At 54.4% G+C, this 25,155-nt stretch overlaps 1 protein-coding gene across 7 annotated transcripts in view; it reads left to right on the plus strand.

Moving 5' to 3' along the window:
- Window positions 1–12,039, plus strand: part of MTUS2 (microtubule associated scaffold protein 2) — a 636,712-nt gene extending 624,673 nt beyond the window's left edge. For all 7 annotated transcript variants that reach the window (XM_037986864.2, XM_037986863.2, XM_007960034.3 and 4 more), the window contains 4 exons: window positions 3,329–3,427; window positions 4,619–4,738; window positions 7,208–7,305; window positions 9,085–12,039. In XM_037986864.2, the coding sequence (XP_037842792.2) occupies window positions 3,329–3,427; window positions 4,619–4,738; window positions 7,208–7,305; window positions 9,085–9,298 (531 nt within the window). In that variant the 3' untranslated portion in view covers window positions 9,299–12,039. The remainder of the gene's footprint in view (window positions 1–3,328; window positions 3,428–4,618; window positions 4,739–7,207; window positions 7,306–9,084) is intronic.
- Window positions 12,040–25,155: the final 13,116 nt, after the last annotated feature.

Below are 25,155 nucleotides of genomic sequence, written 5' to 3' on the forward strand. Positions count from 1 at the left end.
ACATCTTGTAGAGTTATGTAGCTTCTGTAAACCTTAATTTACTCTTTAAGGATGATGACAGTACTTTTCTCAAGGTGTGAACAGATTAAGGAAAATAACGTGTCAGAAGTGCCTAGCCCTGGGTTGGCTTAGGTCAGTGCTAATAAGTGGCAGCTATTGTGACTACTGTAATAATAACAAGCATTGTTACATTTATTGTGGTTATTGTCATGATGTCGGTTGACTCCCCAGTGACCCACACTGGGTCAGGCTACCATCCGGGTCTTTGTGCATGACATAGAGAAGCCAGCCCACGTTAGCTGCAGCAGCATATTCTCTCCCTGCAGATCTGTTTTGAGTAATGGTGAATAAGGCAAAACATCAGTTTGGTATTTTAGATCCATCCTATGTTGTAATTGCCTGAAGAGTTTGCTATTGTTTTATTTTTTAATGGAGGGAAAGAGGCTTAAAAGAAATGCTTTCTCTGGCAACACTGAGGAGGTTTGGTGTAGAAGCCATGGTCATTTTTATAGTCAGTATAGCAGGTGACCTGTACTGCGGGCCTGGAGGGGCTGCCCGGGCTGCGATGAACATTTCAGCTCATAGGTCTGCAAGCTCCCACCTGAGTGTGCTGCCCCAGTGCACTGGCATTTGCATTTCATGGCACTGTGGGAACTTTTATTTCTTTTTTTTTTTTTTTTTTTTTTTTTTTTTGAGACGGAGTCTTGCTCTGTCTCCCAGGCTGGAGTGCAGTGGCCGGATCTCAGCTCACTGCAAGCTCCGCCTCCCGGGTTTACGCCATTCTCCTGCCTCAGCCTCCCGAGTAGCTGGGACTACAGGCGCCCGTCACCTCGCCCGGCTAGTTTTTTGTATTTTTTTAGTAGAGACGGGGTTTCACCGTGTTAGCCAGGATGGTCTCGATCTCCTGACCTCGTGATCCACCCGTCTCGGCCTCCCAAAGTGCTGGGATTACAGGCTTGAGCCACCGCGCCTGGCCTGGAAACTTTTATTTCTTAAAAATAAAATGGAAGTAGGCTGGGTGCGGTGGCTCATGCCTGTAATCCCAGCACTTTGGGAGGCCGAGGGGGGGCAGATCACCTGAGGTCAGGAGTTCGCGACCAGCCTGAACAACATGGTGAAACCCTGTCTCTACCAAAAATACAAAAAAAATTAGTCGATGTGGGCCAGGTGCAGTGGCTCATGCCTGTAATCCCAGCACTTTGGGAGGCCAAGGCGGGTGGATCACACAAGGTCAGAGTTTGAGACCAGCCTGGCCAACATGGTGAAATCCCGTCTCTACTGAAAATACAAAAAAATTAGTTGGACGTGGTGGCGGGCACCTGTAATCCCAGCTACTCGGGAGGCTGAGGTACGAGAATCCCTTGAATCTGGGAGGCGGAGGTTGCAGTGAGCCAATATCAAGCTACTGCACTCCAGCCTGGGTGACAGCGTGAGTCTCTGTCTCAAAAAAAAAAAAAAAAAAGAAGTAACTGGAAAAGAGAACAAAAAAAGAGGAAAAGGAACCTACTCAGGGAGGTTGCAGACCAGGGTCGTCCACCATAAGCAAGCAAGCAGTCAAGCCAGTGCTTCCCATGTTAGTGTCACTGTGTACACTTACTAGCATTCACAATATCGCCTCCCATTATTTGGTGGATGAGGCCATTTCTCTTGCCAGAACAGTTCACAGGAGGCTGGGCACAGTGGCTCACGCCTGTAATCCCAACACTCTGGGAGGCCGAGGCGGGTGGATCACTTGAGGTCAGGAGTTCAAGACCAGCCTGGGCAACATGGCGAAACCCTGTCTCTACTAAAAATACAAACATTAGCTGGGTGTGGTGGTGTGCACCTGTAGTCCCAGCTACTTGGGAGGCTGAGATGGGAGGATCCCTTGGATCCCTTGAGCCTGGGAGGTGGAGGTTCCAGTGAGCCGAGATCGTACCATTGCACTCCAGCCTGGGCAACAGAGTGAGACCCTGTCTCTGTCTCTCTCTCTCTCTCTCTCCCTCTCTTTTTTTTTTTTTTTTTTTTTGTGTGTGTGTGTGTGTGTATCTGTATATCTATATACTTTTTTAGAAGAGTTAATGGGAGACCCTAGTTTCTGTGTTTTGAATGTTTTGATATTATAGAAATGGTGCTGGGCAAAGAGCTTTGGACTGGTCTGCACGAGTGAGACATGAAGGGTGAAGCTCTCCTTGGGCATCAGCGGTCCTTTGCCAGCCTGTGGTCCTGAGAGTCATGGCCGGAGCCAAGTGGGGCAGGGTCAGTGCAGGTGCATCTGCGCTGGGAGCTGGGGAAGGGGTGCAGTGTCTCCATAGACACGCTTGTATTCCTTCAACCTGCAGGTGGAGAGTGGCCAGCGGCCTGCCTAGCTGGCAGGCATGGGAAGGCTGAGGGCTGGGAGTGCCAGTCTGGCCACGGGGCAGGTCTGAGCAGGGAGGAGGAGACTGTGTGGACTTGGCTTACGTGGCAGCTCCTATCAAGGACATGCCACCCAGTCCTGAGGCCAGGAAGGCTGTGTGGGAGCCAGAGTGAAGCGGGAGTGAGAGGGAGCTGGCTGGAGGAAGGCACTGCCAGCAGGAGAGCTGGCACGAGAGGAAAGGGAGGCAGCGAGGCTGGGAGGACGCTGTGTTAGGGAGTGTGCACTGCAGCTTGAGGGCAGTGGGGTAGGAGATAGGGGACGGACAGGTTCCGGTTTGCACGTTAGAAAGAGTGCCTCACTACAGTGTGAGGGCAAAGGAGTGATCCTTCAGAAAAAAACAGGAATCGTCCCAGAAAGTAGCCAGCAGAGGGGCCGGAGCTCAGGGCAGTCTGTGGGTTCTAGGGACATTCAGGAGGCAGGATGGCAGGACTTGATTATGGACTTGGTGATGAGAAGGTTTGGTGATGTGGGAGGGGTCCCGAGGGAGAGAAGGAAGTTAAGGAGGGTTTGAAGGGTTCTGGATTGAGCTTCCTAAATGAGAATACGTCTTTGAAATAGGTTCATCGTGGTCCTTCCCAAAGCCAGGGGCTGGGTGCCTCCTGGACAAGAGGCACCTCTGAGGATTCTCTCTGAGGATTGTCTGCCTCTGTGAGATCAGAGGTTGTGAAATGCCCCCTGGCTCACGGTGCTTTTGTGGTCTCTTCCTGACAAAGCACCAAGGAGGAGTGAGCCGAGGGCAGACGCGGGGGGACACCCTCCTCCATCGTGTGGCTGTGGGGGTTCCCCTTTGGCACCTCTTTCTCCAGCCCCCAGGGAAACACTCTGAGGGTGCTCAGGGCACAGTGGTGGCCCACTGATCACAGTTGCCCAGGCTGTGGTGGCTGCTGTCTGTAGTGGCCCCAGCTGGACTCCTTGTATCATTACTTGCAGGACCAGGTGGACACGCTGACCTTCCAGAGCCAGTCTCTGCGGGACAGAGCCCGCCGCTTCGAAGAGGCCTTGAGGAAGAACACAGAGGAGCAGCTGGAGGTAGTTTCTGGATTCCAGGCTTCCAGCCCTGCGGGGACCCCGCCCCAGCGAGGCCGGCAGGGCTCCCTCAGCAGTCCGGTCCCAAGACAAGGTCTCTCTGTGAATCCGCTGCTGAAGTGACAGCTGGTCACGGCCTCCCCTGGATTTTTAAACAATTCCTGTCAGCACCTCTCCCCTGAGACAGACAGCAGCTGTGGGTTTGTCCAGCTACATGTTATTTTTGCCAAATTCCGCAGCATTCACCAGCTGGAGTCCCAGGGCTCCTGTGATAAGCATGGTCTGGAAACCCCCACCCTGGCCCAGCCACCCCTCCCAGCCCGTTCCCCCGGCCCGGCCACCCCTCCCAGCCCGTTCCCCCGGCCCGGCCACCCCCTCCAGCCCGTTCCCCCGGCCCGGCCACCCCTCCCAGCCCGTTCCCCCGGCCCGGCCACCCCTTCCAGCCCGTTCTCCCGCAACTTTTTAGGCTGACGTGGGGCAGCCTTGGCTGCAGCATGCGTTAACAGATTGAGGGGAAGTTTTTCCAGAAAAGCTAGCAAAGCTCCTTCCCTCTGATGTAGGGTTGCCAAATAAAATACAGGACACCCAGTTAAATTTGAATTACAGATAAATTTTTGAGTATAAGTCTGTCCTGTGCAATACTTACACTGAATTTTTTAAAATGTCATTTATCTGAATTTGAATTTAACAGGACCTACTGTATTTTAATTTGTTATATCCAGCAGCACTACCCCAATGTGACTTTTGTCTAAAATGGCTTTTCTGCTTCTGAAACCACTTGGCTCATTTCCTATGCATGGGCTCTTTACGGGCATAGGTGAGACCTGTAAGAGTCCCAGCTACCTCGTGAATCAAGTCTTCCGGGTGAATGGGAAAAGCCAGTGTTGGGTTTACTCTTTCTACCCCATGAGCTCCCTGCTGGGCTTAGGGTGGCAGCACCCAGCAGTTCTGGAGTCAGACTTTCCAGTGGATGATGCCCGTGTCTCACCTGCTCCCCCACAGAACTGGATTTTAGGAGGCTTCTCAGTGGGAAACTTTATCAGGGAAGGCTGTAGCATCCTCTCTCTTTGGTGTCGCAGTTGCCATCAGGGCACTTGTCCTAGGAGGATGGATTTAGCTGGATTCGTGGCATTGGTTAATACTGGGTTTTGTCGGGAGCCCCGGTCAACAGCTCATGGCTCTCTGCCCCTGTAGATTGCGTTGGCTCCTTATCAGCACTTGGAAGAAGACATGAAGAGTTTGAAGCAGGTATTAGAGATGAAGAATCAGCAAATACATGAGCAGGAAAAGAAGATTCTTGAGCTGGAAAAGCTGGTGAGTTGGTCCGTTTGCTCGTGAGAGTAACTAACCTCCGTGACATTCCTGCTGTCATCACTGAGGTCATCGTTGACACTGAGGTGTTCAGCCAGGTGTGTCTGTTACCTGCCCATTGCTTACACCTACGCAGAAATCCCACCGCGGGCCTTTCCCAGGAAGCCAGGAGCTCTCATAAGGAATCTTGGAGGTGGCCTTATCTTGTCCAACTCTGGAGCCTTTCTGATGGGCGGCCTCTTTGTGCTTCGCCCTGGTTTTCCCACAGTCCTGCTGTCTCCTCGCCCTCTCTTGGGGACGTGTGGTGACCCAGCACAATGCGGCATCCCCGGTGCCCAGGCACTGCACGGAGCACCTTCCCCGAGCCTGCTTCTAACTCCTACAGCTGCCTGTGGAGGAGCTGCCGCCCCCAGCCGCTTTACAGATGCGGAGATGGAGCTAGGAGTCCTGGCCCAGTGCTTCCGGTCCTCACAAGGCAGAAGGGGCCAGGGATCTCCCTGGGGCCCTTTTTATAAGAGTATTAATCCCACGCACAGGGGCTCACTCTCAGGACCTAATCCCCTCCCCAAAGCTCCGCCTCCTAATACCATCACTTTGGGGTTAGGTTTCAGCATAGGAATTTTCGGGGACACAAACATTCAGTCCAGAGCAGAGTCCTTGCTCTCACGCACACTCGTCCACCTCAGCCCACCAGCCTGGCTCCCGCAGAGCTAGCAAAGGGGAGCACAGAACAGCCAGGATTTCACACGAGCCCCCGGCCAGGGCTAGAGTCCCAGAAAGGTGTGCAAAGGGAGTGGAGGAGAAGCCTCCTTCCAAAGGCAGCCCATCTTGATCTGGAAGTTGGCCCCAGGATCTCAGATTCTTACTTTTTCCCTTTATTATTGTTACTTTAAAAATAAACTTCTGATACTATCAAAAGGACATGTGTGTACTGTGGAAAATTATGAAATAAGATAAACAGAAAATAAGCAGATTATAGCATCATATTCCTGCCAATGCTTATACTTTCCAGAACTTTTTCTCTGTAAGGCAGTGTCTGCACACCCACGTACTGTACCATGTGTTTTATATCCTCAGCTTGCCAGGTCAGGCAGAAACTGATCATAACATCGAATTTTTAAAGCTCCCCATTTGTGAAGTGTCCCTTGCATCTGTACAACCAAACCAGGGGCTGATCTAGGACCACCCATTGCATTTGGTGGCCATGTCGCCTCTCTCTCTGGAAGCATCCCTTTTTGCAGACATCTCTTGCTGCACGGGTGCTTCTCAGTTAATGGGGGCAGAGCAGGTGATGCTGCATTGTCGCCAAGATTCTGGGTGATGCTGACCACTCTGCACCCTCCAGCAGCTCAGGACTTCCCAGCTCAGGCCAGGCCTAGGGCTGGCAGGGAGCTACCGGGCAGCACCTGCCTCAGCCGAACCCTGCCTTGCAGCCTTGCCAGTGTGGGGACCAGCTGCTCTGAGAACAGCCACCCTTCCTCCCGCTCCTGGCTTGGCCATTTGCATTGGGTCACCAGCAAACCTCTGGGTTTATTGGTTGATTTTAGCCCTGCTTCAGGCTTTCTGCCTGCCCGTATGGCTTCTCATCCCAGAAACCTTTCCAGGCAAAAAAGAACCTACTTGATCACTTCATCTCCTGGGAGCAAAAGTGAGGGCTGGGTGAAGGGCCTTGCTAAAGAGGGGGCCAGAGGCCAGTCCTGGGGTTAGGATTCCGAAGTCCTGTTCATGGACTAGGGACCGTTTTCTTTAAAGATTAACTACATTAACAGTGAACGTGTCACACTCTTTTCAGAAAAGAATTTATTTCTAAAGTGGTCTTAGAATCGAACTGTACTTCAGCCAGGTCTCAGGCCCTCAGGGACATGCTAACAGAGGGAAAGCATCAATTGCTGGGGAGTAACAGCCATGGCATGATGGGATTTGGGGAATGTACCCAGCTGCTCTCCGGCTTTGCATTCCTGGCTGCCCGTAGCCTCTAAAGGAAAAAGCGTGCTTACGTTATTTAGATTTCCTCCCTCCGTTGATTCAGGATGTCGTGTCGTGCACGGACAGCTGGCCAGGGATGCTGCTACGGTGTGGTTGCCCCTTTGGGAAGAACCATGAACCCAATAGTCAAACGAGGTCCTAGTGGTATTCATGGTTTATCTCTGACAATGGCAAGGGCCTGGGGACACTCACTATAAGAAATACATTTTACATCAGAAACACACACTCACACATAATATATATAAAATAAAAATACCTGAAATTTGCTACATACGGTGCACATGGGCGTTTTCTATGCTGTTTCGTTTAAAGAAGAAATGCTAGTCACATTCCTCTGACCTGATTTTACAACCCACTAATACATTGCAAACTGGTATTTTCGAAATGCTGTCCTTGATAAGCCTCCAATGCCCAGAGCTGAGGGCACCGGTTTACTTCCCATTTGATGGCCTTGCTAGAACCTCTTAAACACTGTTTCCTTTATAGGCAGAAAAGAACATCATCCTAGAAGAAAAGATCCAGGTTCTCCAACAGCAGAATGAAGACCTCAGAGCAAGGATTGACCAAAACACAGTTGTCACCAGGTAGGTGGGCTGGCTGTCACCTACAAAGTGGCTTTCCTCTTGAGCTTCTTTGTGTTGCAACACCCAGTTTTCCTCACTCTGGGCTGTGAGTCTTTCCCCGCAGTTTCTTGCTGTTTTCCCCCAAGACCTGAAGAACAAGAGCATGCCCGTGTGGCCATCTTGCCTATTCCTGGCCACACAGCAATGGGCCCCACCTTGGGAGACATGAGTGAATCAGCAAAAGTGTGTGGCAGGGTCCTCCTGCAGCACTGGGAGGGAAAGGGGTTTGTTTTGGGAAGGGATTAGGAGAGGAGGGCCAGCTGGGTGTTCCCAGGCCAAAAAGAGAGTCACCATGGGTTGATACCGCAACTTCCAGAAATTCACAATTTCCATCCAGGTCTTGCCTGTCCCTGTGGGGCCCCGCTCTGAGGTGCCCCAGCTTTCAAGAAAGGGTGTTCAGGCTCCTCCCTCACGCAGCGCAGTGTGTGGATAGAGTAGGGTTTTGGCTTCCTCAGCTGCTCTGCCAAGCGGGCTCAGCCATATCAGTAAGACCCAGGCCCGAACCCTTGCCCACTCAACTAGGCTCCTCAGCATTCACCTGTGGTGTGTTACCCTTGCACACGTAACTCGTGCATATGCACACACATGCACTCACACAGGCACTGCATGCTCGCTCACACACACACTTGCGTACTCCCACTCGTGCACACTCTCATACACTTATGCACACATACACTCATACAATCCTCACACCTATTCATATGCCCTGATATTTGCACACTCGTGCACACTTATCCTCACATGTACATGCTTATTCTCACATGTACATTCTCACACATATATATGCTCTTACACACATGCACGAATGGACACACAGCCATTGCCCCCATAACTATGCCCCTAGTGCGGGCATTTTGTTCTCAGCTCAGAGGCACACAGGAAAGGCTGTGCTGGGGGCAGCAGTCTCCCTTTGCTCCGGAAGCTGCCAAGGTGCCCCTGTCAGCAGAGCAAGTGCAGACTTTATCCAACAGAGCTGATTTTTCTGGACCTCGGTCCGTCCAGCTTTAAAATACATATGTACTTGTTCCTGTTAGTTCCTCAAAGGTGCTGTCATTCTTCAAAAATGCAACAAAGCAAGCAATTTAGATTCATTTTTTCACCCACCAGTCTTTATCAGCAAACATTAACTGAGCTTCTGTTATGTGCCTGGCACCAGCTGGACGCTGGGGGTTCAGCATGCAGACGGAGCCTTGGCCTCTGTCCCCCGGAGCTCCCAGTCTAGCAGGCGGACACAGACCCCTAGCGCAGCATGTCCATCAGGGGAGGACGCTGCTGTCATGGAGGCACAAGCCTAGGGCAGGGAGGCCAGAAGGCACCCCCAGCTTCCCGGCAGGCTCAGGAAGGCCTGCGGCTCGTCGCTGCTCTTGTGCTGTGGTCATTGTCAATTGCCAGCTCCGTGGCTGTCTCTCCTCCTGGCAGCACACCCACTCCAGCTCTCCGCTTCCCTCCTTTCAGTCGCTGGCCTCTGCTCTGTCCAGTGGACAGCCAGTGCCTCCCCTGACCAGGCACAGGGCCTGTGAGATGATGGCTGTTGGCCAGAGAGGCTCTGGGAACAGGTGTGTCATTGGGCCAAATGGAAATCATGACTCCACCAAAGTTCTTGATCACTGGGTCGCCCTGGTCCCTGTTCTCCCTGAGGGCATCATGGCCTCCTCCCTTTGTCCTGCACCCATTGTAGTGACCTCAGGGTCGGTGTCCACTAGCATGATTGCTACTTGTTTTGTCATTGTGCCCATGCAGACAACTCTCGGAGGAAAACGCGAACCTCCAGGAATACGTTGAGAAGGAAACCCAGGAGAAGAAGAGACTGAGCCGAACCAACGAAGAGCTGCTTTGGAAGCTCCAAACTGGAGACCCAACCAGCCCGATTAAACTCTCGCCCACATCTCCTGTTTACCGTGGCTCCTCCTCGGGGCCCTCCTCTCCAGCCAGAGTCAGCACGACACCCAGATGACGCCACTGCGCGGCCTGCGGGAGCTCCGGCTTCTCGTCCTCCAGTCTCCACCCCGAGGGAGCACCGAGCCGGTGCCGCCGGAGCTGGCCCTGTGCGCATGCTCAGTAGCTGCGAATGCATCCTAGGCGCGTCCTCCTCTGATCCCCGTCTAAGACTGCCCTGGTGTCGGCACTTAGGAACGTGTAAATGGTAAAGTCTGATGTGCAAACGTTTTACCATAGTTAGAGCCAAAAGAAAGACACTTGCAATTGTTCTTGAGCAATGAACTTTCACTGCAGAATTTCAGGTTAGTTACAAAAAGCTCAGTTTTCAATATACATTGAATAATCATTGTGTACTGCACCGATATGTGTGTATATTTAGATATACGTATATACACATGCTGCGGTTCTCAATTTCATTTTTTATAATATGAAGTGCTGACATATTTTAGTGAAGGTCAGCAGTTTTCTAACTTGTGCCTAAGAATTATTGGGAAATGAAAATGCATTTCTATCTAGCTTCCCAGGAATATTTCTACCCAAAATAGAAAAAGGAAAAAAAAATAAAAAAGATACAGAGAAGAAGCGCCTTTCAACTCACCACCAAGTGGTACTCTGTTTAACACGAACACCAGCTATTTGTGAACGGTAACTGCCTTTGGAACAATCAGCTTCTTAGTCAACATGATGTGAGATCACTATTATTCCATTCGCAAGTTTTCATTATTGAGACTCCTGTCATGAGCGGCTGAGGGAGAGCAGTGGGAAACCCGAAGGGGGTTTAACAGTTCTGCAGATGTTTCTCATGACAGTGACTCATCTCTAACAGTCTTGTAAACACAGTTTTGCTTTTTTCCTAAATGGCATCTCAGACTCGGTCATTAAGCTATTGTTGCACCCTCCGGAAAACAGGTTGCACCCTCCGGAAAACCTTTGAGTGAGAGTGAGGATGACCCTGGAGATGATCGTGCCCATTCGCGCTCCATCCTCATGAAGGAACTTGCTGCTAGGGTCTGTAGTTTGACCAGGCACAGAGGGGGAACTCCAGCTTCCCATGTGGTTCACTCTGACGCGATGCCGTAAATGATCAACTCGTTGAAATAGGACCCTCAGGCCCCCATTTCATAGCAGCCCCCATTTCAGTTTGGTTCTACAACTCAGCCGCTCACTGCACACTGAGATGGCCCAGGGGTTCTGGCAGGGGCTTCCAGAAAAAACACACCGTTTCTGTCCCCGGGGGACCAGTTCCGAGCTGTGCTAGATCATCACACGACCACCCAGAAACCCGCTTCCACCTCCTGCTGGATGATCAGGCAACGCTGCTGCTGACCGTGCGCCCATCTTAGACCCAGAAGGTTCTCCCAAACAGAGGAGCCAGTGAAACAGCCGGCCAGGGGCCACCAGCTCCTGGACTGGCATCTGTCTCTCAAATGGTAGAATTAGGATATGAACAGTACTCATGTAGTGGTGTGGAAGATTAGGAGCATGATACACAAAAGGAAGAAGTAGTTTTAACAGATATGGTGATGATGATGATGCGCTTGTTTCCTGTATGCGACAAAGACCCTGCACTTTCTCCCTGAGGCCCCCCCAAAATTGTCCTGAGCACAGGCTTGTCTTTGAGTGTGCCCAAGGCGAGAAGAACCGTGAGGGGATCCTGCAGGGGCCGGAGCCATGGAGCGGGGAAGAAACAGCCAGCGGACGGAGTCGGCTTGCCCAGGGCGCGCCTACTCGGCACACGTGTGGCCAACAAGAAGGCAGACGTGGTCCCTGGCCCTTGCATGAGTCCAAGCTGGGCTTCCGGGCCTCAGGTACATCTCTAGCAAACCTCCAAGGGTCTTGCTCCTTCTGGGGACATACACAGTAAATCCACATGGAAGTGCCACCATTTCTCTTTGCTTTAGTGGCTCTGCATGATACTGTGATATTGAGTTGGGCATTCCATTAGAGTAGATCATGCCACATTGACTAAGTACACAATCATTTATTCTTGTAGCAGGCACAACCTGCAAACACACATTCGGTTCAGCTTAGCTGCCCGAATTAGGAACCGCTTACATAGCCGCACCTGCTAAACGCAGTTACACAGCAATACCGACTTCTGTGTGATGCTAGAACGTGGTACAGTGTGTTAGGCTGCTGTGGTCAGAGTTGTAGCATTGTTAGCACTAAGTAATTCCTCATTAGGTGGACTTTGGTGAGAGCTTTACCCTAACCCACCCTGACCTTGGGTACTTGAGCTAATTTCCACATGGCCCTGGTTTCGTGTTTTCTTTTTCTTCTTTTTCTTTTGTTACGGACACCCATTGTGTATGGCTCCTCATCTGAGCCATCACTGCTCCAGAAACACATGGGGCAGCAGCTGCTGTGCCTCCTCCTCGATTCTTCCACCCCCCACACCATCAGAATTCAGATTTCTCTCCACGTGGTGTCTGCCTCTGTCCCCTTCCAGGCTGGAGCGACATTTCCATGTTCAGATGCTGCAGCTTCTGCACCTGCCTCAGACAGACCCACCAGATACCACCTGACTTTTCGTGGCATTTGGGGGATGCATGAGCAGCCTGCGCCACCCCCGCCCCTGCCCGTCACAGGCTGGGACAAGGTTCTGGCTGGATGTTAGAACGGATGGGGGTGCGGACAGCCCTGGCAGTGATTGGTTGAATGAATGGGGTCACAACATCCCTTTTCCTGCCCCTACAGTTTGTGTTGCATATTTGTGTTTAACTCTAAAGCCTATTAAAATAAACTTGAGGGACTTTCTGCGATATCTACTTGATTTAACTGGAGTCCTGTCCCTCTCAGGCTGGGGATTCCAGGCAGGGAGGCAAGGTGGGGGGTGGCATTTGCAGGCTGGACCCCTTTTCTTTGTGTGCCGGGATTGGGTGATCGTCCATGCGAGAAGTCTAGAGACCCCCTCTCCCCTGACTCAGCAGGTCCCAGGTCCCTGCGCCCACCCTTCCAGCCTGGGGGCTTGAGCAGCCCCTCCCCTGGACGTGGGAGCGCAGTGCCTCTGCTCTGCAAGGCTGGGGTGCGCTGGAGTTGGCTGGAAAGAGAACACAAAAGGTCATTCATTCATTTTGACCTGAAAGTGCTTGCTCCCCCCAGCCTGATGGCCTTCAGTTTGGGCTGCAGCCAGTTTAGCCAGCTGGACCTCAGAGTGTCCCACAGGTGCCTGGCACTGGTCACAAGGGAGAGAGCTGGGCTCTCAGGTTCCCTGTGGTGGTTCTGCAGGGTGTATGGGAGTGGCAGCTATTTTGGGGAGATCAGCGAGTCCCTCCTGAACAAGTACTGAACGACAGACCCTTTGTAGAGGAACATCCCAGGGCAACCTCTGGGTCATCCAGGCCTCCCAGGGTATCGATGGCAATCTAGTTATTAATCATCTACCTGGCCACGTGTCCTAACCCGTTTGTTTCTTCTGGGGTGTCCTGAGCACCCTTCACTTTCCTAATGACCCCCTCCCCTTGTCCTTACCCACCTTATGCGGTAAACAAGGCAGGTGGCAGCACCTCCACATAACAAAGGAGCACATGGGTGGCAGCCACCCGCATGAGCAGGAGGTGAGATTAGAGCCAGGTTTCCACTGTCCGTGGAGAATGGTGGCCCCTTCCATGGCTAATCTGCAGTAGGCAGAGGAGACTCCGGAAGTCAACTCACTCACTGACCTCCTCTGTACCAAGGAGCCTTGAGAGCGTGGCTGTCCCTGCGTGGCAGACTTGTATCCCCCTAGCAAGAAAAGTGACGGAGTTAAGCACAGGTGGAAACCAAATGGTTGGACAGCTTTCCACCTGCGACTGGAGTTGAAGGATGGTCTCAAAGCCATTGCTGCACCAGTGTGTACGCTTCGGGCAATGACCGGGATTGCACCGTCACCTCATCCATGACCACCAAGCAGTGAGGATCCTGCCCACGTGAGTCTGTCAAATGCTTGAATACACCCCCCCCCCCCAAAATCCCGAAGGCTGGTAAGTCATTCTGGTGGTTAAGACAGAGCATGTTAATTCACTTACATTAAATTTGTTAAATACGTTTTTGTGAGCCAGTCTGCATCTCTCAAACTTCTTGACCCCAACCTCATAAAATAAAACCAAGACAGACATCTGGTGTTTCTGACGGCCAGGCGTGGGTCGCTCACTGCAGCGTGATGCAGGCCAATCTTCCTCGCTCACTAAGTCAGGAAGTTTTTTCCAGGGCCAGAGCCAGAGCCAGGCAGGGTCGGGATGCCCTGCAGCTCTGAGCTCAGGTGGCCCTGCCCTTGAATGTGTACAGACCTCCTGGGTGCCCATGCCTTCTCCCTCTAAGGCACTCACACCACAGGCACGAAGAGAGCCCCTGCCACGCTCTGCATAGCGGCTTATCACATGACTGCACCACCAAATTCACACAGCAGGCACTGGGCTTTGTCCCTCCTCCTGCTCTGTGGGAACAGCGGTTCTGAATCAGTTGGCACTCAGGTGCATTGTTTTAAGGAGTAGAATTTAAAAGCATCCATGGCAAAGTCCCACCCAGCACAGCTTTTTCTTCCCCACTGTCCCAGATCCGCTGGGATTAAGTGCTTGGCCACACCAAGAGCCAAAAAGCTGTTCTCCTCATCTGCAAACATATTGCCTGTTTCATTCCTGAAGACTGCTCCTCGCATTGTGTTTTCTAAATGGCTGTATTTATAGCTGAGTGGACAGGCTACATTTGGTAACACTGGTGTTCCCTTTGAACAGGGCTTGATGGGATTGATTATCTGTAGTTGGTTTCAGCCCTCCCCGCTGCAGCCTCAGACCCTGCCCAGGTCTGTGTGGTGTAAGGGCTGGGCTGAAAGCTGGGTTGGAAGCCAGGCTAGCACCCCAGGCCATGGCTCCACAGGCTTCCTTGTTGCTGCGAATGCTGTTTGGGGGCAGCTTTTGAATGACCACAGGTGCTTCATAACCAAACTGTGCAAGGGAAAACTTTCTCCAGGTGGTGCCCCTCAAGCCTCCAGCCTGGCATCGCCCCACGGCGCCTTGAGGAGCCACCGGTCAGGGTTTTCGAAGAAACTGCTGAAAGACTTGGCATGGCCTTTTCAAGCTGCCTGTGCGGCACCAAGCAGTAGCCACTAGGTGGCAGTGTGGCGCTGCACGAACTGGGGTCCACCGGCTCAAAGTCATCCTTAGGGACCAGAGATCGCCTTCCTACAGGACACATACAAAAATCCAGGAACAAGGTATGTCCCGTGCTTATTTCCCAATTCTGGAATCTATCAGGCTCTCTGGGCTGCTTTGCGAAGCTGGCCCCTTTTGTGAATCAGCTTCTGCATCAGCAGAACCTCCCGCAGTAATTACACTGGGCCAGAGACCACGCCCACCCTGTGTCCCAGGGGCACGCTGCAGTCTTGCTTCCCCACCGCGCAAGCTCTGTGGTCTGGCTTTCTGTGTGGCCAAGGAACACGAAATGTGCATGATGCTCTCAGGTGCAGATGCTTGTCACACATTCCAGATCACAGGCACTCTGGGGCTGGGAGAGCAGCTCGCCTGCCCTCCCCTCCGCACAGCTCCCTGGGTATCTGCTTTCAGCACCATCCGTCAGCTGACAAAACTCAAAGGTCAAACCTTATCTTCCCGGCAGCAGATCTTCTGGTAGAGCCGCTGTGAATCCCTGCCTTTTACTGTCTGGGAATTAAGGCCCACTTGACTACATTTGCCTCCAATGCAAAAAAAAAAAAATGGACCTTTCTCAAGGGAGTTGAGGGAGTGAGATAGTAACAATTACCAGGATAGCTACACTTCCCCACAGCCCCTCTGCTCTGCATACACTCTGTTCCCTCTAACAGGATGCTGTGTGTGTCAGGATGGGGTGTGTGTGTCAGGATGGTGTGTCAGGATGGTGTGTCACGATGGTGTGTCAGGATGGGGTGTGTGTGTCAGGATGGTGTCAGGATGGTGTGTGTCAGGATAGTGTGTGTGTCAAGATGGTGTCAGGATGGGGTGTGTGTGTCAGGATGCGGTGTGTCAGGGTGGTGTGTGTGTCAGGGTGGTGTGTGTGTCAGGATGGGGTGTGTGTGTCAGAATGGGGTGTGTCAGGATGAGGTGTGTGTCAGGATGGGGTGTGTCAGGATGGGGTGTGTGTGTCAGGATGGGGTGTGTCAGGATGAGGTGTGTGTCAGGATGGGGTGTGTCAGGATGAGGTGTGTGTCAGGATGGGGTGTGTCAGGATGGGGTGTGTGTGTCAGGATGGGGTGTGTGTCAGGATGAGGTGTGTGTCAGGATGGGGTGTGTCAGGATGAGGTGTGTGTCAGGATGGGGTGTGTCAGGATGGGGTGTGTGTGTCAGGATGGGGTGTGTGTCAGGATGGGGTGTGTGTGTCAGGATGGGGGGTGTGTGTCAGGATGGGGTGTGTGTGTCAGAATGGGGTGTGTCAGGATGAGGTGTGTGTCAGGATGGGGTGTGTGTCAGGATGGGGTGTGTCAGGATGAGGTGTGTGTCAGGATGGGGTGTGTCAGGATGAGGTGTGTGTCAGGATGGGGTGTCAGGATGGCGTGTGTCAGGATGGGGTGTGTCAGGATGGGGTGTGTGTGTTAGGATGGGGTGTGTCAGGATGGGGTGTGTGTGTCAGGATGGGGTGTGTCAGGATGAGGTGTGTCAGGATGGGGTGTGTGTGTCAGGATGGGGTGTGTCAGGATGGGGTGTGTGTGTCAGGATGGGGTGTGTCAGGATGGGGTGTGTGTGTCAGGATGGCGTGTGTCAGGATGGGGTGTGTGTGTCAGGATGGGGTGTGTCAGGATGGGGTGTGTGTCAGGATGGCGTGTGTCAGGATGGGGTGTGTGTGTTAGGATGGGGTGTGTCAGGATGGGGTGTGTGTGTCAGGATGGGGTGTGTCAGGATGGGGTGTGTGTGTCAGGATGGGGTGTGTCAGGATGGGGTGTGTGTCAGGATGGGGTGTGTCAGGATGGGGTGTGTGTGTCAGGATGGCGTGTGTCAGGATGGGGTGTGTGTGTCAGGATGGGGTGTGTCAGGATGGGGTGTGTGTGTCAGGATGGGGTGTGTGTCAGGATGGGGTGTGTGTGTCAGGATGGGGGGTGTGTGTCAGGATGGGGTGTGTGTGTCAGGATGAGGTGTGTGTCAGGATGGGGTGTGTGTCAGGATGGGGTGTGTCAGGATGAGGTGTGTGTCAGGATGGGGTGTGTCAGGATGAGGTGTGTGTCAGGATGGGGTGTCAGGATGGCGTGTGTCAGGATGGGGTGTGTCAGGATGGGGTGTGTGTGTTAGGATGGGGTGTGTCAGGATGGGGTGTGTGTGTCAGGATGGGGTGTGTCAGGATGAGGTGTGTCAGGATGGGGTGTGTGTGTCAGGATGGGGTGTGTCAGGATGGGGTGTGTGTGTCAGGATGGGGTGTGTCAGGATGGGGTGTGTGTGTCAGGATGGCGTGTGTCAGGATGGGGTGTGTGTGTCAGGATGGGGTGTGTCAGGATGGGGTGTGTGTCAGGATGGCGTGTGTCAGGATGGGGTGTGTGTGTTAGGATGGGGTGTGTCAGGATGGGGTGTGTGTGTCAGGATGGGGTGTGTCAGGATGGGGTGTGTGTGTCAGGATGGGGTGTGTCAGGATGGGGTGTGTGTCAGGATGGGGTGTGTCAGGATGGGGTGTGTGTGTCAGGATGGCGTGTGTCAGGATGGGGTGTGTGTGTCAGGATGGGGTGTGTCAGGATGGGGTGTGTCAGGATGAGGTGTGTCAGGATGGGGTGTGTCAGGATGAGGTGTGTCAGGATGAGGTGTGTCAGGATGAGGTGTGTCAGGATGGGGTGTGTGTGTCAGGATGGGGTGTGTCAGGATGGGGTGTGTGTGTCAGGATGGCGTGTGTCAGGATGGGGTGTGTGTGTCAGGATGGGGTGTGTCAGGATGGGGTGTGTGTCAGGATGGCGTGTGTCAGGATGGGGTGTGTGTGTTAGGATGGGGTGTGTCAGGATGGGGTGTGTGTGTCAGGATGGGGTGTGTCAGGATGGGGTGTGTGTGTCAGGATGGGGTGTGTCAGGATGGGGTGTGTGTCAGGATGGGGTGTGTCAGGATGGGGTGTGTGTGTCAGGATGGGGTGTGTCAGGATGGGGTGTGTCAGGATGAGGTGTGTCAGGATGGGGTGTGTCAGGATGAGGTGTGTCAGGATGGGGTGTGTCAGGATGGGGTGTGTCAGGATGGGGTGTGTGTGTCAGGATGGGGGGGGTGTGTCAGGATGGTGTGTGTGTCAGGATGGGGTGTGTGTCAGGATGGGGTGTGTCAGGATGGGGTGTGTCAGGATGAGGTGTGTCAGGATGGGGTGTGTGTCAGGATGGGGTGTGTGTGTCAGGATGAGGTGTGTCAGGATGAGGTGTGTCAGGATGGGGTGTGTGTGTCAGGATGGGGTGTGTCAGGATGAGGTGTGTCAGGATGGGGTGTGTCAGGATGGTGTGTGTGTCAGGATGGGGTGTGTGTGTCAGGATGAGGTGTGTCAGGATGGGGTGTGTCAGGATGAGGTGTGTCAGGATGGGGTGTGTCAGGATGGGGTGTGTGTCAGGATGGGGTGTGTCAGGATGGGGTGTGTGTGTCAGGATGGGGTGTGTGTGTCAGGATGAGGTGTGTCAGGATGGGGTGTGTGTCAGGATGGTGTGTGTCAGGATGGGGGTGTGTGTCAGGATGGGGGTGTGTGTCAGGATGGGGTGTGTGTGTCAGGATGGGGTGTGTGTGTCAGGATGGGGTGTGTGTGTCAGGATGAGGTGTGTCAGGATGGGGTGTGTGTCAGGATGGGGTGTGTGTCAGGATGGGGTGTGTGTCAGGATGGGGGTGTGTGTCAGGATGGGGTGTGTGTGTCAGGATGGGGTGTGTGTCAGGATGAGGTGTGTCAGGATGGGGTGTGTGTGTCAGGATGGGGTGTGTGTGTCAGGATGGGGTGTGTGTGTCAGGATGGGGTGTGTGTGTCAGGATGGGGTGTGTCAGGATGGGGTGTGTGTCAGGATGAGGTGTGTGTGTCAGGATGGGGTGTGTGTCAGGATGGTGTGTGTGTCAGGATGGGGTGTGTGTCAGGATGGGGTGTGTGTCAGGATGGGGTGTGTGTCAGGATGAGGTGTGTCAGGATGGGGGTGTGTGTCAGGATGGGGTGTGTGTGTCAGGATGGGGTGTGTCAGGATGGTGTGTGTGTCAGGATGGGGTGTGTGTGTCAGGATGGGGTGTGTGTGTCAGGATGGGGTGTGTGTGTCAGGATGGGGTGTGTGTCAGGATGGGGTGTGTGTCAGGATGGGGTGTGTCAGGATGGGGTGTGTGTCAGGATGGGGTGTGTCAGGATGGGGTGTGTGTCAGGATGGGGTGTGTGTCAGGATGGGGTGTGTGTGTCAGGATGAGGTGTGTCAGGATGGGGTGTGTGTCAGGATGGGGTGTGTGTCAGGATGGGGGTGTGTGTCAGGATGGGGTGTGTGTGTCAGGATGGGGTGTGTGTCAGGATGGGGTGTGTGTCAGGATGGGGTGTGTGTCAGGATGAGGTGTGTCAGGATGGGGGTGTGTGTCAGGATGGGGTGTGTGTGTCAGGATGGGGTGTGTGTCAGGATGGGGTGTGTCAGGATGGGGGTGTGTGTCAGGATGGGGTGTGTCAGGATGGGGTGTGTGTCAGGATGGGGTGTGTCAGGATGGGGTGTGTGTGTCAGGATGGGGTGTGTCAGGATGGGGTGTGTGTGTCAGGATGGGGTGTGTCAGGATGGGGTGTGTGTGTCAGGATGAGGTGTGTCAGGATGGGGGTGTGTGTCAGGATGGGGTGTGTCAGGATGGGGTGTGTGTCAGGATGGGGTGTGTGTCAGGATGGGGTGTGTGTCAGGATGGGGTGTGTGTGTCAGGATGAGGTGTGTCAGGATGGGGTGTGTGTCAGGATGGGGTGTGTGTCAGGATGGGGTGTGTGTCAGGATGGGGTGTGTGTGTCAGGATGGGGTGTGTGTCAGGATGGTGTGTGTCAGGATGGTGTGTGTGTCAGGATGGTGTGTGTGTCAGGATGGGGTGTGTGTGTCAGGATGGGGTGTGTGTCAGGATGGGGTGTCAGGATGGGGTGTGTGTCAGGATGAGGTGTGTCAGGATGGGGGTGTGTGTCAGGATGGGGTGTGTGTGTCAGGATGGGGTGTGTCAGGATGGGGTGTGTCAGGATGGGGTGTGTGTCAGGATGGGGTGTGTCAGGATGGGGTGTGTGTCAGGATGGGGTGTGTGTGTCAGGATGGGGTGTGTGTCAGGATGGTGTGTGTCAGGATGGTGTGTGTCAGGATGGGGTGTGTGTCAGGATGGGGTGTGTGTGTCAGGATGGGGTGTGTGTGTCAGGATGGGGTGTGTGTGTCAGGATGGGGTGTGTGTCAGGATGGGGTGTGTCAGGATGAGGTGTGTCAGGATGGGGTGTGTGTCAGGATGGGGTGTGTGTCAGGATGGGGTGTGTGTGTCAGGATGAGGTGTGTCAGGATGGGGTGTGTGTCAGGATGGGGGTGTGTGTCAGGATGGGGTGTGTCAGGATGGGGTGTGTGTCAGGATGGGGTGTGTCAGGATGGGGTGTGTGTCAGGATGGGATGTGTCAGGATGAGGTGTGTCAGGATGGGGTGTGTGTCAGGATGGGGTGTGTGTCAGGATGGGGTGTGTCAGGATGGGGTGTGTGTCAGGATGGGGTGTGTGTGTCAGGATGGGGTGTGTGTCAGGATGGGGTGTGTCAGGATGGTGTGTGTCAGGATGGGGTGTGTGTCAGGATGGGGTGTGTGTGTCAGGATGGGGTGTGTGTGTCAGGATGGGGTGTGTGTGTCAGGATGGGGTGTGTGTCAGGATGGGGTGTGTCAGGATGAGGTGTGTCAGGATGGGGTGTGTGTCAGGATGGGGTGTGTGTCAGGATGGGGTGTGTGTGTCAGGATGAGGTGTGTCAGGATGGGGTGTGTGTCAGGATGGGGTGTGTGTCAGGATGGGGGTGTGTGTCAGGATGGGGTGTGTCAGGATGGGGTGTGTGTCAGGATGGGGTGTGTCAGGATGGGGTGTGTGTCAGGATGGGATGTGTCAGGATGAGGTGTGTGTGTCAGGATGGGGTGTGTCAGGATGGGGTGTGTCAGGATGAGGTGTGTCAGGATGGGGTGTGTGTCAGGATGGGGTGTGTGTCAGGATGGGGGTGTGTGTCAGGATGGGGTGTGTCAGGATGGGGTGTGTGTCAGGATGGGGTGTGTCAGGATGGGGTGTGTGTCAGGATGGGGTGTGTCAGGATGAGGTGTGTGTGTCAGGATGGGGTGTGTCAGGATGAGGTGTGTGTCAGGATGGGGTGTCAGGATGGCGTGTGTCAGGATGGGGTGTGTCAGGATGGGGTGTGTGTGTTAGGATGGGGTGTGTCAGGATGGGGTGTGTGTGTCAGGATGGGGTGTGTCAGGATGAGGTGTGTCAGGATGGGGTGTGTGTGTCAGGATGGGGTGTGTCAGGATGGGGTGTGTCAGGATGGGGTGTGTCAGGATGAGGTGTGTGTCAGGATGGGGTGTCAGGATGGCGTGTGTCAGGATGGGGTGTGTCAGGATGGGGTGTGTGTGTTAGGATGGGGTGTGTCAGGATGGGGTGTGTGTGTCAGGATGGGGTGTGTCAGGATGAGGTGTGTCAGGATGGGGTGTGTGTGTCAGGATGGGGTGTGTCAGGATGGGGTGTGTGTGTCAGGATGGGGTGTGTCAGGATGGGGTGTGTGTGTCAGGATGGCGTGTGTCAGGATGGGGTGTGTGTGTCAGGATGGGGTGTGTCAGGATGGGGTGTGTGTCAGGATGGCGTGTGTCAGGATGGGGTGTGTGTGTTAGGATGGGGTGTGTCAGGATGGGGTGTGTGTGTCAGGATGGGGTGTGTGTGTCAGGATGGGGTGTGTCAGGATGGGGTGTGTGTCAGGATGGGGTGTGTCAGGATGGGGTGTGTGTGTCAGGATGGCGTGTGTCAGGATGGGGTGTGTGTGTCAGGATGGGGTGTGTCAGGATGGGGTGTGTCAGGATGAGGTGTGTCAGGATGGGGTGTGTCAGGATGGGGTGTGTGTGTCAGGATGGGGTGTGTCAGGATGGGGTGTGTGTGTCAGGATGGCGTGTGTCAGGATGGGGTGTGTGTGTCAGGATGGGGTGTGTCAGGATGGGGTGTGTGTCAGGATGGCGTGTGTCAGGATGGGGTGTGTGTGTTAGGATGGGGTGTGTCAGGATGGGGTGTGTGTGTCAGGATGGGGTGTGTCAGGATGGGGTGTGTGTGTCAGGATGGGGTGTGTCAGGATGGGGTGTGTGTCAGGATGGGGTGTGTCAGGATGGGGTGTGTGTGTCAGGATGGGGTGTGTCAGGATGGGGTGTGTCAGGATGAGGTGTGTCAGGATGGGGTGTGTCAGGATGGGGTGTGTGTCAGGATGGGGTGTGTCAGGATGGGGTGTGTGTGTCAGGATGGGGGGGGTGTGTCAGGATGGTGTGTGTGTCAGGATGGGGTGTGTGTCAGGATGGGGTGTGTCAGGATGGGGTGTGTCAGGATGAGGTGTGTCAGGATGGGGTGTGTGTCAGGATGGGGTGTGTGTGTCAGGATGAGGTGTGTCAGGATGAGGTGTGTCAGGATGGGGTGTGTGTGTCAGGATGGGGTGTGTCAGGATGAGGTGTGTCAGGATGGGGTGTGTCAGGATGGTGTGTGTCAGGATGGGGTGTGTGTGTCAGGATGAGGTGTGTCAGGATGGGGTGTGTCAGGATGAGGTGTGTCAGGATGGGGTGTGTCAGGATGGGGTGTGTGTCAGGATGGGGTGTGTCAGGATGGGGTGTGTGTGTCAGGATGGGGTGTGTGTGTCAGGATGAGGTGTGTGTCAGGATGAGGTGTGTGTCAGGATGGGGGTGTGTGTCAGGATGGGGGTGTGTGTCAGGATGGGGTGTGTGTGTCAGGATGGGGTGTGTGTGTCAGGATGAGGTGTGTCAGGATGGGGTGTGTGTCAGGATGGGGTGTGTGTCAGGATGGGGTGTGTGTCAGGATGGGGGTGTGTGTCAGGATGGGGTGTGTGTGTCAGGATGGGGTGTGTGTCAGGATGAGGTGTGTCAGGATGGGGTGTGTGTGTCAGGATGGGGTGTGTGTGTCAGGATGGGGTGTGTGTGTCAGGATGGGGTGTGTGTGTCAGGATGGGGTGTGTGTGTCAGGATGGGGTGTGTGTGTCAGGATGGGGTGTGTCAGGATGGGGTGTGTGTCAGGATGAGGTGTGTGTGTCAGGATGGGGTGTGTGTCAGGATGGTGTGTGTGTCAGGATGGGGTGTGTGTGTCAGGATGGGGTGTGTGTCAGGATGGGGTGTGTGTCAGGATGAGGTGTGTCAGGATGGGGGTGTGTGTCAGGATGGGGTGTGTGTGTCAGGATGGGGTGTGTCAGGATGGGGTGTGTGTCAGGATGGTGTGTGTGTCAGGATGGGGTGTGTGTGTCAGGATGGGGTGTGTGTGTCAGGATGGGGTGTGTGTGTCAGGATGGGGTGTGTGTCAGGATGGGGTGTGTGTCAGGATGGGGTGTGTCAGGATGGGGTGTGTGTCAGGATGGGGTGTGTCAGGATGGGGTGTGTGTCAGGATGGGGTGTGTGTCAGGATGGGGTGTGTGTGTCAGGATGAGGTGTGTCAGGATGGGGTGTGTCAGGATGGGGTGTGTGTCAGGATGGGGGTGTGTGTCAGGATGGGGTGTGTGTGTCAGGATGGGGTGTGTGTCAGGATGGGGTGTGTGTCAGGATGGGGTGTGTCAGGATGAGGTGTGTCAGGATGGGGGTGTGTGTCAGGATGGGGTGTGTGTGTCAGGATGGGGTGTGTGTCAGGATGGGGTGTGTCAGGATGGGGGTGTGTGTCAGGATGGGGTGTGTCAGGATGGGGTGTGTGTCAGGATGGGGTGTGTCAGGATGGGGTGTGTGTGTCAGGATGGGGTGTGTCAGGATGGGGTGTGTGTGTCAGGATGAGGTGTGTCAGGATGGGGGTGTGTGTCAGGATGGGGTGTGTCAGGATGGGGTGTGTGTCAGGATGGGGTGTGTGTGTCAGGATGGGGTGTGTGTGTCAGGATGAGGTGTGTCAGGATGGGGTGTGTGTCAGGATGGGGTGTGTGTCAGGATGGGGTGTGTGTCAGGATGGGGTGTGTGTCAGGATGGTGTGTGTGTCAGGATGGGGTGTGTGTGTCAGGATGGGGTGTGTGTCAGGATGGGGTGTGTCAGGATGGTGTGTGTGTCAGGATGGTGTGTGTGTCAGGATGGGGTGTGTGTGTCAGGATGGGGTGTGTGTCAGGATGGGGTGTCAGGATGGGGTGTGTGTCAGGATGAGGTGTGTCAGGATGGGGGTGTGTGTCAGGATGGGGTGTGTGTGTCAGGATGGGGTGTGTCAGGATGGGGTGTGTCAGGATGGGGTGTGTGTCAGGATGGGGTGTGTCAGGATGGGGTGTGTGTCAGGATGGGGTGTGTGTGTCAGGATGGGGTGTGTGTCAGGATGGTGTGTGTCAGGATGGTGTGTGTCAGGATGGGGTGTGTGTCAGGATGGGGTGTGTGTGTCAGGATGGGGTGTGTGTGTCAGGATGGGGTGTGTGTGTCAGGATGGGGTGTGTGTCAGGATGGGGTGTGTCAGGATGAGGTGTGTCAGGATGGGGTGTGTGTCAGGATGGGGTGTGTGTCAGGATGGGGTGTGTGTGTCAGGATGAGGTGTGTCAGGATGGGGTGTGTGTCAGGATGGGGTGTGTGTGTCAGGATGGGGTGTGTGTCAGGATGGGGTGTGTCAGGATGGTGTGTGTCAGGATGGGGTGTGTGTCAGGATGGGGTGTGTGTGTCAGGATGGGGTGTGTGTGTCAGGATGGGGTGTGTGTGTCAGGATGGGGTGTGTGTCAGGATGGGGTGTGTCAGGATGAGGTGTCAGGATGGGGTGTGTGTCAGGATGGGGTGTGTGTCAGGATGGGGTGTGTGTGTCAGGATGAGGTGTGTCAGGATGGGGTGTGTGTCAGGATGGGGTGTGTGTCAGGATGGGGGTGTGTGTCAGGATGGGGTGTGTCAGGATGGGGTGTGTGTCAGGATGGGGTGTGTCAGGATGGGGTGTGTGTCAGGATGGGGTGTGTCAGGATGAGGTGTGTGTGTCAGGATGGGGTGTGTCAGGATGGGGTGTGTCAGGATGAGGTGTGTCAGGATGGGGTGTGTGTCAGGATGGGGTGTGTGTCAGGATGGGGGTGTGTGTCAGGATGGGGTGTGTCAGGATGGGGTGTGTGTCAGGATGGGGTGTGTCAGGATGGGGTGTGTGTGTCAGGATGGGGTGTGTCAGGATGGTGTGTGTCAGGATGGGGTGTGTGTGTCAGGATGGGGTGTGTGTGTCAGGATGGTGTGTGTGTGTCAGGATGGTGTGTGTGTGTCAGGATGGGGTGTGTCAGGATGGGGTGTGTGTCAGGATGGGGTGTGTGTGTCAGGATGGGGTGTGTGTCAGGATGGGGTGTGTGTGTCAGGATGGGGTGTGTCAGGATGGGGTGTGTCAGGATGGGGTGTGTGTGTCAGGATGGGGTGTGTGTGTCAGGATGGGGTGTGTGTGTCAGGATGGGGTGTGTGTGCAGGCCAGCACAGGCTGCGGTGGCAATGGGCGAGGGCGGTTTCTTGCCAGAGACCAAGTCTTTCAGCAAATGCCTGACAACTGACAGCCTCTGAGCTGCTTTACCCCAATAGCTTGGTTGGAAGGAAGACATCTGTGGCCCCAAAGCCAAATAAATCTGCAGACAGTATCAGAGCATCCAAAATGGGGGCTCAAGGGATTCTCTGGTTGAGGCTCAAATTGTTGGAATAAGGATTTCCCCCAAATGGCTACAGGAAAGAGAAGATGGGACTAAAGTCATGGGCTGTGGGGAAGCAGAGCGGGATCTGGACCCACGCCTGGGTCCCAGCAGAGACCCGCCAGGATTCTTGAGATCACGCCGTGCACA

The sequence above is a fragment of the Chlorocebus sabaeus genome, chromosome 3 (genome assembly GCF_047675955.1).
Source record: "Chlorocebus sabaeus isolate Y175 chromosome 3, mChlSab1.0.hap1, whole genome shotgun sequence".
Lineage (NCBI taxonomy): Eukaryota > Metazoa > Chordata > Mammalia > Primates > Cercopithecidae > Chlorocebus > Chlorocebus sabaeus.